Source organism: Neomonachus schauinslandi, chromosome 6 (genome assembly GCF_002201575.2).
Source record: "Neomonachus schauinslandi chromosome 6, ASM220157v2, whole genome shotgun sequence".
NCBI classification, from domain to species: Eukaryota; Metazoa; Chordata; class Mammalia; order Carnivora; family Phocidae; genus Neomonachus; species Neomonachus schauinslandi.
The window spans coordinates 146508828-146520917 of NC_058408.1; the positions used below are offsets into that span (position 1 = coordinate 146508828).

The window sequence follows — 12090 nt, forward strand, 5'->3', positions numbered from 1 at the left end:
AGAAATACTCTTAATAAAGACAATGTATACTTGTCGGTAGTCACTATTCTAAGACTGCAAAAATACCTTGTGGTAGTACTTTGACCGCTCTGGGGCCCAGAGTGACACCACACCTAACTGATAACACGGAGCTGGAACTCCAGACTTCTGACCCCAGAGCTAGCGTTTCCCACCATGCTGGGCTCCTCCTTCCAATTCTCTCCAAAGGCCCTGGCTGGGTACCTGGGGGTGGGAGGCGGGGGTGATGCTCCCACCAATAGCAGAGATCCTTTCCAGGGCCTAGGAAGGCTACCTGCTCATGCCCCTGGCCCCTTCAGCTTCCTCTCACACTGAGCTCCCTCTCTCTACTCCTGAAACACCAGCCTCTTTGCAGCCTTCAGCTCATGTGCTGTTCCCTCCTCCTGGAGCACCCTTCCATTCATCTCTGTCTAATTGACTCCTGCTAATTTTGCAAATCTCAGCTCTGGCATCTCCTCTTTTGGCTTTCCTGAACTCCCCACCTAAATCAATGCCTCCTTTGGTGGACTCTGATAGCACCTGTCTTAGGTCGAATTGCCTTTAAGCAGAGCTTGATGTAGAGGTTCAGCTGGACATGATATCTAAAGGGAAAGGGGAGGGAGCAGGATGGGGCAGAGGAAGGAGCTAAGTAAGGCTGTCCTCCCCCTCAGCCAGAGGCTGACTCAGCCTGATCCCATGGGGAGCTCTGCAGTGGGAACCACACACAGCATTGTCCCCACCTTGAGACCAGAAGCCACCTTTTCTACTGCTGGTTAGCCTCTGCCTACAGATGGACCAACTGGGGCATGAGAACCAGGCTTCCAGGGGCAATGCTCCAGGGAAAGGATGGGCTATGAGCCATCACAGTCAAGACCCCAGCGGCTGGGATAGGGGTGCACCTGCAGGAAAAGGGCTCCTACTGCAGGTGCACCCACCTGTGCTGAGCAGCACGTAACAAAGGCCGGTCTGTTCGTGAGGGCTGGGACTGTGTCTGGTTTTGCTTACTGCTCTGTCTCTGGAGTCTGGTGCAGAATGAGCTGTGATGAATGAGTGAATGGACATACTAATGAGTCACTGAATGACAGACAAAAATAAGAGGAGGGGCAGGAGAAGGATACTTAGCTTGGACTTTAAAAAGCAAGTCGAGGGGCGCCTGGGTGGCTCAGATGGTTAAGCGTCTGCCTTCGGCTCAGGTCATGATCCCAGGGTCCTGGGATCGAGTCCCGCATCGGGCTCCCTGCTCAGGGGAGAGTCTGCTTCTCCCTCTCCCTCTACTACTCCTCCCTGCTTGTGCTCTCTCACTCTCTCTGTCGAATAAATAAATAAAATCTTTAAAAAAAAAAAAAAAAAAGCAAGTCGAAATACCAAAAACATTTAGTGGACTGTGTGCCAATTAATGAATCATTTCAGTCTGTTCTACGGTCTTCCCCGCCCCGCCCAAAAAAAAGATACTTATCAAGAAAACCTTTAATCTTCAAAAAATTCAAAGGCCACGTGGGGTCCAGCCAAGAGTAATGCTCTCTCCATCAACTTCTGGGGCGATGCCTGCTGGGAGTATCATTCAGTTTTCATGTCAGTGTCCCCCTCAGATCCAGAAAGTCAAAACATCAGAATGTTCAGAAAGGCCCCAGGAGCACCTGACATCAGCCTGGTGTCACCTCAGCATCGGTCCCACTTCTGTGGGTCAGAATGTCATGGCCAGTGACCTCCAAAGACGGCCCCTTCTGAAGGGGCCTGACTAGGGGTCTGCAAAGACCTTGATTGGTCAGAAAAACTGGTGACATCACTTTTAAGAGTGTGGAGTCTGATCTGGCAGAAAGATAAGATGTTAAGGGGGAATAAAGTTTTACAAAACATGTAAGGAAAAAGCCAAAGTTCTGGAAAAGAATGTTCTATCCCAACCCTCCCCAGAAGTTGGCCATTGGTTGCAAGCCTTCTGTCTCCCAGGGCAACCTCTCTGGGGCCTCCGTGACAACACAGGAGAAGAGTCAAAGAGCATGGCCTGGTGACACCCTCAGCCTCACCCCCTGTGTGCCGGATCCACGCCCGTGACGCACACGCCCCCACGCAGCTCTGGGCAGCCCACAAAGGCCCAGATGCAGATGCGGGGCAGATGTCAAAGCTCTGAGAGTCTGACTCCCCAGGGGACCGGCATGTGGGCAACAGAATCCCCCGAGGGGGTGGCAAAGGAGCAGAGACCACAGGCGGGGCCCTTTCACCTCCTCCAGGGGGCGCCCTTCCAGCTCATCGCGGGAAGGGGGGGGGGGGGGGGCCGGATCTGGTCCCAGCCACAGCAAGGACCACGGGCGTGCCCTCGGGTGACCCACGTCACCTCCCGAGGAGCCATTTCCTCATCAACAAGACAAGCACCTGCTCCCGTGGAAGCTATGGGGAGGAAACAAACAATACATGTCAAGCGCCTCGGGCCGTGTCGGGCCTGCAGCAACCACCCAACAGAAGACAGAGGCTGTCCTTCCATCCCGGATTCGTCATCGAGCCCCTGAGCGGCACAAAGTGCCATCCCAGCTGCTGAAGAATCACGGCTCACCCGTGGGGCCTGATTCACAGTCTGCAAGGCGGCACCTTCACGGGGATGACGACACTGGACCTCGGCAAGTTCCCACTGAGGGCAGGAAGCTTGCAATGAACGTGACTTTACAGACAGGGACATAGGGGTACAGAGGGGGGAAGAGACCCATCCAAGGGTCGGCCACAGAGCCAGGAGGCGGCAGAGCAGAGAGCAGACTCCAGGGCGAGGCCCTGCCCAGGCCTGTCCTCTCTCTCGCCGCAAGAAAGGCAGCTCACGGTCGGCAGGGATGAAAGACAGGCGTGCAGTGCAAGAAGTGTGCAGAGAAAGAAATCAACAACTCCATCTGGGCCGCATGACAAAACCGAATTCCTTAAAAGTAGCAAGCGAGGTGCCGACGCGGGCCACATGTTCTATTCTGGGCGATGGTGATAAACATCATGCTTCTGGGTTGAAAGGAAACTATTTTTTCCCCTCTCTGTACAAGGAGCTTACAGTAGCAACCCCACCCCCATCCCCCAGAAACCGAAAAAATTCTTTGCTGCATATTTGCATTTTCCCCAGGAAATTCCAGCCCCACAGCATCTGCTCTCTCTCTCTCTCTCTCTCTCTCTCTCTCTCTCCCCTGAGGGAGTCAGCCCAGGGCCCTAGGCTCCCCTCCTGCCTCGTGCTAAGGAACCTGCAGGAGAGGAAAGGCCTCGCCCGAGGGCCGCTGCCCAGGAGTGCCGGGTCTCACAGGCCAGCAATCACAGCTTTCTAAAGCACTGCAACACAGGCAGGTCTGCAGAGAACCCTCTGGAGCGAGGGCCAGCAGGACTGTGCAGGTGTGGTTGGAAACGCGTGCTCCGTGTGGCTGTTAGCAGGCAAGGGCCCTGACGCAGGGAGGTATCCACTTCTGAGAAAGGCAGGCTACCGGTGGAAACAGCAACTGGGGGAGCGGGTAGATCCTGAAAGGCAGGCTGAGTATTGAACGAGACGCTTGCCTCCATTCATCGGTGACCTTGAAGGTCTGGGGTGGAGATGGGGGCACGAGGGCAGTGTTCTCAGTACTTTTTGACCAGGGCCAGGCCAAAATCAACCCATCAACCAATCAGTCTAAAGCTTTCCCCTCCACGCCCGGCTGTGTCTTCCCTGGGAAACTAGGTGGCCATCCTCTGTTCTTCTGGGCCAGCCTTTTGTGTAGACTTGGGTCTCCCTCAGGGCCCGAGGGAGATGCTCTACGCAGCAGCGGACACCTTCCTGACTTGCAACCAAATAAGAAGCCCTTTGCTTTTCTAGAGCCAGCACAGTTAAGAGCAGCAGGTGCAGACTCAGGGGGCGCTGGGTAGGGCACCGGGCGCACTGGCCTGTCTCAGTCTGGCTTCCATCTGGAAAGAGCCCGAGATGCAGCCTTCCTTAGGTGCAGACGTGTATCTGGGAAGGGACTTCATGAAGTTCAAATAAAGAAGTGGAAGGAGAAAGACCCGGAGAAGGAAACTCCAGTAACTCAGGCTGTGTGCAGAGCAGGACCCATGAGGACTCAGCCTGGCTGGGGACTCTTGGGAAGAGGGTAGAAGGTGCCCCCGAACCATGTCCCAGCGCGGGAGGCTGGAAGTTGACCCGTCATACCTCTGGAAGCATGGCTTTATCATCCTGTCGTGTCACGGTGAGGAAGCCGAGGCTTGGAGAAGTCACCCATGCCCGTGAGCGGCAGAGCCAGATTCTGGTCCCAGCTCTCTCTGAACCCTGAACAAACTGCCAAACAACCACACGTGGTTTGCATGATCGAGCATTCCATAAAAATCTGGGACAGTGGAGTCTTAAATTAACACTCTGGAGGTGTTTTGTGCCCCTCCAACCATTCTATGATGCCTGGATGAGTAGCCAACTGGATGCCAGCCGGTTATGGACACCAGCCCTTCCCCCTGGCCAAGATACCCTAATTTCATGGGTCTCGTGATTGAAGAGTGGCAGCATGGTGGCAGGGACCTCAAAAGGCCACAGAGGGCAGAGCCATTGCTGGAGATGCCAAGCCTGAGTACTCAGGCTCCCTGGCCCCATTATGGATATTGAAAGAGAGCCTCACCTCCACACTCCCACCTCCAGGGGCCCTGGCTACCCTTGGCCCGGCACTGAAGGCACCATCTGCCATGAGATCTGACAGCCATGGACACCTGAGGCCCATGGAAAACATGATGGCCAGTTTTAAGAACCACAGCCTCCAGTCCAGCTTCCCCTAACACGGGAGTGTCTTCATGATCCATGCACAAATCCTGGCTTCTGGAACCATGGGCACAGGCTAGGGACTCACCAGCATGAATAGCTGACTTTGGAAAGCATCTTGGAAAGAGAGGTGGTGTCTTAGAAAGCTGCTTGCTGATGCACATCATCAAGCAACCCTTTTTTTTAAGATCTTATTTATTTATTTGAAAGAGAGAGAGAGCATGTGCACGAGCAGGGAAAGGGGCAGAAGGAGAAGCCGACTCCCCGCTGAGCAGGGAGCCTGATGTGGGGCTCTATCCCAGGACCCCAGGATCATGACCTGAGCCAAAGATAGACACTTAACCGACTGAGCCACCCAGGTGCCCCTCAAGCAACCTTTTTTTATTAAATGTCCTTTCCCTCAGGATTCTGTAGGGAGTTTATCTGGACAAACACTTTGGATTTAACTCTTCAAGTGAGCGTATAATATCCTGATGTAAAGAGTTCTTGCTATTTGTTCACATGTGATGATAGCACTGTGACTGCTTTTAAAATACATATGAAATCTTGACAAAAACATTCTCCTGATCCTCAGGCTCCAGCTTGGCCCAAGAGAAGACGTTTCCATCCAAAGGCCAAACACAGCAAGACACTCTGAAGAGTGACCAGGCAAAGCTCAAAAGTGAGGCCCTTTCCAGCAACTGGCCTGCAGCACACAACAGAAGGGCTTTGTTTACGACCACATATGCTCAAATAACAAGTCTTTGGTTACTTCCCCCAGTGGCTGGGGCACAACACACTACAAAACGCAAACTCGCTCATTCCGGGCACAGACATCCAAACAAACCTGGCTCGCCGCCCACTCTGCAAATTCCAGGGGCTCAGGACTATGCACCAGGCCTGAGGGTGTAATGCGGGCGTGCCCATACTCAAAACAGTGGCGCATTCTTGCCAATCCTGGAAGAAAGCACCAAATAAACAAACAAGCAGGAACCCAAAAGTAACCCAAGGCCCAATGGGGGCAGGGGGCGGGGAGAAAAAAAAAACCTTCAGATCACCTATTTAGAGTCTTGTTTATTAGCCTGTTTGTTTCTTACTACCACTTGGGAGGGAAAGGGTAAATGACATATATTAACCATGGTTTACTCTCTGTTCCATTTTATTCTCTACCAAAAGCATGGCCACAAACCAAGCTCGTCAATTTGGAGATGACATACAAGGTAAGTACACCCCAAATCCACCCACATGCCAAAAATGTGCTCCCTATCTTATTCTTCATGCTGGGATAATGGAAAGCAGGGACCTGGGCCTCAGTCTCTGGGTCCCAAAGCAGTCCAACTGCAAAGACCTAGAAACTATTGAATTTGGCTGGCAACAGCTGAATAAATGGAGGTAGAAAGAAGCAGGTAGTCAGGTCTCTACAAGAAAGAACACTCTAGGGACGCCTGGGTGGCTCAGTCGTTAAGCGTCTGCCTTCGGCTCAGGTCATGATCCCAGGGTCCTGGGATCGAGCCCCGCGTCGGGATCCCTGCCCAGCGGGGAGCCTGCTTCTCCCTCTGCCTCTCTCTCTCTCTCTGTCTCTCATGAATAAATAAATAAAATCTTTAAAAAAAAAAAAAAAGAAAGAAAGAAAGAACACTCTAGCAATCAGTACTGCTCATCCAATGAACATGGTGGGAGGAGCCCATCGGTGGAAGTGTGTGAGCAGAGACTGGCTAGCCCAGGGTTAGAATCCTACAGTGAACAAGAATTTGCATGTAATGACCACGTGGTTTCCTCCAAGTTCTGAAATTCTGGGATTAACTGATGTTCACAATGAGGACCTCAGAAACTGTCCGATAGTGAGTCCCACACAACCTCAAAAAAAGAGGTCCTCAGGGGTGCCTGGATGGCTCAGTTGGTTAAGCATCTGCCTTCGGTTCAGGTCCTGGGATCGAGACCCACGTCAGGCTCCCTGCTCAGCGGGGAGCATGCTTCTCCCTCTCCCTCTGCCCCCCACTCGTGCTTGTTCTCTCTCTCTAGTGCTTGCTCTCTCGCAAATAAAAATAATAAATAAATAAATAAATAAGAGGTCCTCAGTTCTGTATCCTGATGCTAAGAGTGATTCCAGGAATCTGTACATGTGATAAAACTGCAGAGAACACACACACACAAACACACACACACACAGACACACGTGCACATAAAAACTGCTGAAATGTTTAGTATGTAATCTAGTTAATAGTACTGTACCAATGTCAATTTCCTGTTTTGAGACTGTATAGAGCAGCAATCCTCAACCCACTGGGGACATCTGCATCTGACAATATCTAGAGACATTTTTGGTTGTCACATCTAAGAGGAGGGTGCTACTGGAGGCCAGGGGGTTAAGACCAGGAAGGCTGCTAAACATCCTGCAATGCACAGAACAGCCCCTCCATCCCACCCCCACAGCATACACAATTGGCACAAAATGCCCATACTGCCAAGGTAGAGAAATCCTGTACTATAGTTCTAGAAAGCATTATCATTGGGGTACACAGGACCTCACTGTACTATGTTTGCAATTGCCTCTGAGTCTATAATTGTTTCAAAATAAAAGAATTTAAAAATTCTTTAAAAGATCCCACTCTGTTGAGCATATCAGAGCTCCACTTCTCCAGGAACCTGTCAGCCCCTCATGGAAAAATGCAATGGTCTCAATTAACGAAAGGATTCAGCTGCCCAAGCCACCTCCAGGAGAATGTCAACATGGGCCATCCATTGCACATTTCTGTGGTGGCATTAACGAAGAGCCACAGGTCAGGGATAAATTCACACTAAGATCAAGTCCCCAGTGTCCTAGGTTCCTTAAGCAAACCTTCCTCTGGGATTAAGACAAGACTCCTTCCAGAGTCTGCCACACAGAACATTTGCCTTCCATCTTCCCTTGAGCCAGACCTTGATGCAAGACAAGAGCTATCTGAAAAAGATGTTATAGTCTATAAAGACAAAGCAATTAATTGACCTTTAAATTAGTTATATACACATTTACCTTCTTATCCATCTCTAAATCCAACCCCTCACTCCCAGGTTAGTCCTGCAGAGCCTAATGCATAGCATGCATCATCCACCCCATGGAGCCAGGTCCGGAAGCCCACACTACACACCCCAGACTGCTGTACAAGGTTCCTTCCTCCATCGATGTCTCCCCACGACCTGATGACCAGCTGCATGTGAAACAGTCCGATGCAGGAATGAATTTTCTCAGCACAGTGTCACTGAATACAACTACCACTGACTCTCCTGATAGAGTCATTCTTAAACCAGTCTCCTCCACTTAAGAGTCCAGGGTGGAACACACAAAAATAGACTCAAAATGGATGAAAGACCTAAATGTGAGACATGTGACCTAAATGTGAGACAGGAGTCCATCAAAATCCTAGAGGAGAACACAGGCAGCAACCTCTTCGACCTCAGCCACAGCAATTTTTAAAGAATTTTTAAATAATTCTTCCTAGAAACCACCAAAGGCAAGGGAAGCAAGGGCAAAAATGAACTATTGGGACTTCATCAAGATAAAAAGCTTTTGCACAGCAAAGGAAACATTCAAAACCAAAAGACAACCGACAAAATGGGAGAAGATATTTGCAAACGACATATCAGATAAAGGGCTAGTATCCAAAATCTCTAAAGAACTTATCAAACTCAACACCCAAAGAACAAATAATCCAGTCAAGATATGGGCAGAAGACGGGTGCATGGGTGGCTCAGTTGGTTAAGCGACTGCCTTCGGCTCAGGTCACTATCCTGGAGTCCCTGGATCGAGTCCCGCATCGGCCTCCCTGCTCAGCAGGGAGTCTGCTTCTCCCTCTGACCCTCCCCCCTCTCATGTGCTCTCTCTCTCATTCTCTCGCTCTCAAATAAATAAAATCTTTAAAAAAAAAAAAGAAATGGGCAGAAGACATGAACATTTTTCCAAAGAAGACATCCAAACGGCCAACAGACACATGAAAAAGTGCACAACATCGCTCAGCCATCAGAGAAATCCAAATCAAAACCTCAATGAGATATCACCTCACACCAGTCAGAATGGCTAAAATTAACAAATCAGGAAACAACAGATGTTGGCGAGGATGCAGAGAAAAGGGAACCCTCCTCCACTGTTGGTGGGAATGCAAGCTTGTGCAGCCAGTCTGGAAAACAGTATGGAGGGTCCTCAAAAAGTTGAAAATAGAGCTACCCTGTGACCCAGCTATTGCACTACTGGGTATTTACTCCAAGGATACAAATGTAGTGATCCAAAGGGGCACGTGCACCCCAATGTTTATAGCAGCAATGTCCACAATAGCCAAACTATGGAAAGAGCCAAGATGTCCATCAACAGATGAATGGATAAAGAAGATGTGGTATATATATATACAATGGAATATTATGCAGCCATCAAAAAAATGAAATCTTGCCATTTGCAACAACATGAATGGAACCAGAGGGTATAATGCTAAGCGAAATGAGTCAATCAGAGAATGACATGTATCATATGACCTCACTGATAATGAGGAATTCTTAATCTCAGGAAACAAACTGAAGTTGCTGGAGTGGTGGGGGATGGGAGGGATGGGGTGGCTGGGTGATAGACACTGGGGAGGGTATGTGCTATGGTGAACGCTGTGAATTGTGTAAGACTGTTGAATCACAGACCTGTACCTTTGAAACAAATAATACATTATATGTTAAAAAAAAAAGAAGAAGACAGTAGGAAGGGAAAAATGAAGGGGGGGGAATTGGGAGGGGGAGACAAATCATGAGAGACTATGGACTCTGAGGAACAAACTGAGGGTTCTAGAGGGGAGGGGGGTGGGAGGATGGGTTAGCCTGGTGATGGGTATTAAGGAGGGCACGTATTGAATGGAGCACTGGGTGTTATACGCAAACAATGAATCATGGAACACTACATCAAAAACTAATGATGTAATGTATGGTGATTAACATAATAAAATAAAATTAAGGGAAAAAAAAAGAGTCCAGGGTGGAGGGTTCCACTGGCCAAACACCCAAAAACATGGGGAAAAAAGAGGACAGGAGTTTTGAGTTGGGATAAATGTCCCACTTTGCTTGTCCTAGGTTGTGGGCTCTTAAAAACCCACACAGATCATTAGAAAGAGTGGCAGGCCTGGGGAGGCAGCTATCCCAGGAGGCCTTGAAGCTGAGTCTCTGGAATTTCCAAGAACCTTTTTCCAGTTTGGGGATTAGCAACCCAGCCCTCAGCACAACTGTGATCCCTTTTTCAAAGCCCCCCAACTTCTGTGCTATCTACAGGGGCAGGGGATGACCTGCGCTCTCTACTCCCAGGACCTCACCCAGCTCCTGGCGTTGAACAGGTTCTTAGTAACCACCTGCGGAACGAATGAACGGCTCACAGATGGACTAGCACAACCATCAGCTGACACACCGGAAGCTTTTGTGGAAAAGCTGAGGGCATGTGCTACGGTGAGCGCTGTGAATTGTGTAAGACTCATGAATCACAGACCTGTACCCCTGAAACAAATAATACCTTATATGTTAATTAAAAATAAGTAAATAAATAAATAGTAACTACCTTAAAACATTTTGAAAAATTAAAAAATAATAAAATAAAATAAAGCACCTGACCAAGTAAAGAGAAGTAGCAGGTGCGGGCGTCCTTTGCAGATGAAGACACCAAGTCCCAGGACGCTGAGTGCTGAGCTCCCAGACCTGGGTATGAAGTATGGTCTTCAGACTCAGTCTGGGGCTTCTTCCACACTCCCCCTGCACTCCCCCCAGCAAGTACCAGAACCCCCCATACGTGTCTCCCACCCACCATGCCCAGCACTGCACTAATCACACAGCAGATACCAAAAACCAAAAACACATGCAAATCTGATTCAAACTACCAAACAAGAAAGGCCTTGAGTTAAAAATAAGCACAGAAGGGCTTTCAAATCTCCTAAGCCAGCAAGTGACACTAAGTTACTTAAACTGTCAGCGCCTATGGTCCCTCATCTGTAAAATAAAAAGAACACCCACCCCTCAGAGCCACTGGAAGAATTAGACGAGACAGTTACACATGAAGCTCCTAACAGAGTCCCAGCAGATGTTCTCCAAACATGACTGTCTCTTCATACTCCTGCTATTAAACCGCTGTGGTTTTACACATCTTAGTTCCCATAATTCCCCAGAAGATACTGGAAATTCTGGATGGTTCTGTTGGGGGTCACACAACTCACAGAACTGCCTGCCCATTGGCAGAGTGGCTCACAAGCTGGAGCATGGCAGGACGCGCCCCCACCTCCACACATGTGCAGAGCCGCTGCTGAGAGGGGTCCACACATTCAAGAGATCTGTGTCCCCACCTCCTCGCCTCTCCCGCTGCCTCCTGCTGACTTGCTGAAGAGTTGAACTAAACAAAAGCAATTCCTTCCATGCCAGGAGCGGTGTAATGGAGCCACCAGCATGTATCTCCTTTCAAGGAAGGCCATCACAGGGCCAGAGAATTTGGCTACAATCCTGCTCACTCCCCAGTCCTGAAATACTAGGACCCTCTGCAATTTGAGCAAAGAACATTTGGAACAATTAAGAGAAAAGTCTCCCCTTCACAAGGAGTGAAACCGAATGGAAGTCATTTGCCAAGACAGGGCTGGCAGAGACGCATGGATGGGAGAAGGGTGTGCGGACGGATGGAAGGCGGGCACTGCAGGCTGCCAGGCCCCCTGGGCTTTCCGTCCGTCTGCAGCCCGCCCCCTCTCCACGGAGACAGGAGCCCCCCCAGCAGAGGCTCTGCCATCCTGCCCCACCTGGGCAGAGGATTCCAGGGACCCCCAGAAAGCGGGAGGGAGGGAGCTGAGAGGGGCGCTGGCTGGGTAAAGGCCCACTGCTGAGTTTGCCCCCAAAGGCCGTCGTGCCAAAGCCCGCCAGCCCTTCACGTGGCCAAATCGTAAATTCACTCCCAAGAAGTGTAGGAAGACTAGGGGTGTCGGGCGGAAAGAGCCTCTGCCCAGCCCATTTCAGACCTGGGCCACCAGCTCCGCAGGCAGCTTCCGTACTCCGCCTCCACCTGCGGGGGAAACGCCGACCGGCGTCTGTCCGGGAAGTTCCGAGCGGCCAGAGGGATGCGCGACGCAGTCCCCAGGGAGGCGGCGGGGGGTGGGGGGGCGCGATGGGTGGGTTCGCGGGCTCTGGCGTCGCCGACACACAGGCCTGGAAGCCAGCTGTCCCCTCAGACCAGCCAGCCGCTGGGAGAGGCGCGCGGCCACGGGCGCCCCCTCGGGCCGCCCCGCGCACAAAGTTCCTTACCTGGTGGACGCGTCTCCGGAGCCAACTTGTCCCTCTTGGGCGCTTTCTTGGGCTTGGTCGCCTTCTTGGGCGGCCTGGGCTCCGGCGGGCGCGGCTCCCGCCCCCCGTCCCCG

At 50.9% G+C, this 12090-nt stretch overlaps 1 protein-coding gene across 1 annotated transcript in view; it reads right to left on the bottom strand.

Annotated features, from left to right (window-relative positions):
• Window positions 1-12090, bottom strand: part of CPXM2 (carboxypeptidase X, M14 family member 2) — a 159081-nt gene that overhangs the window by 120637 nt on the left and 26354 nt on the right. The window contains exon 2 of the mRNA XM_044916228.1: window positions 11978-12051. Within this exon, the coding sequence (XP_044772163.1) occupies window positions 11978-12051 (74 nt within the window). The remainder of the gene's footprint in view (window positions 1-11977; window positions 12052-12090) is intronic.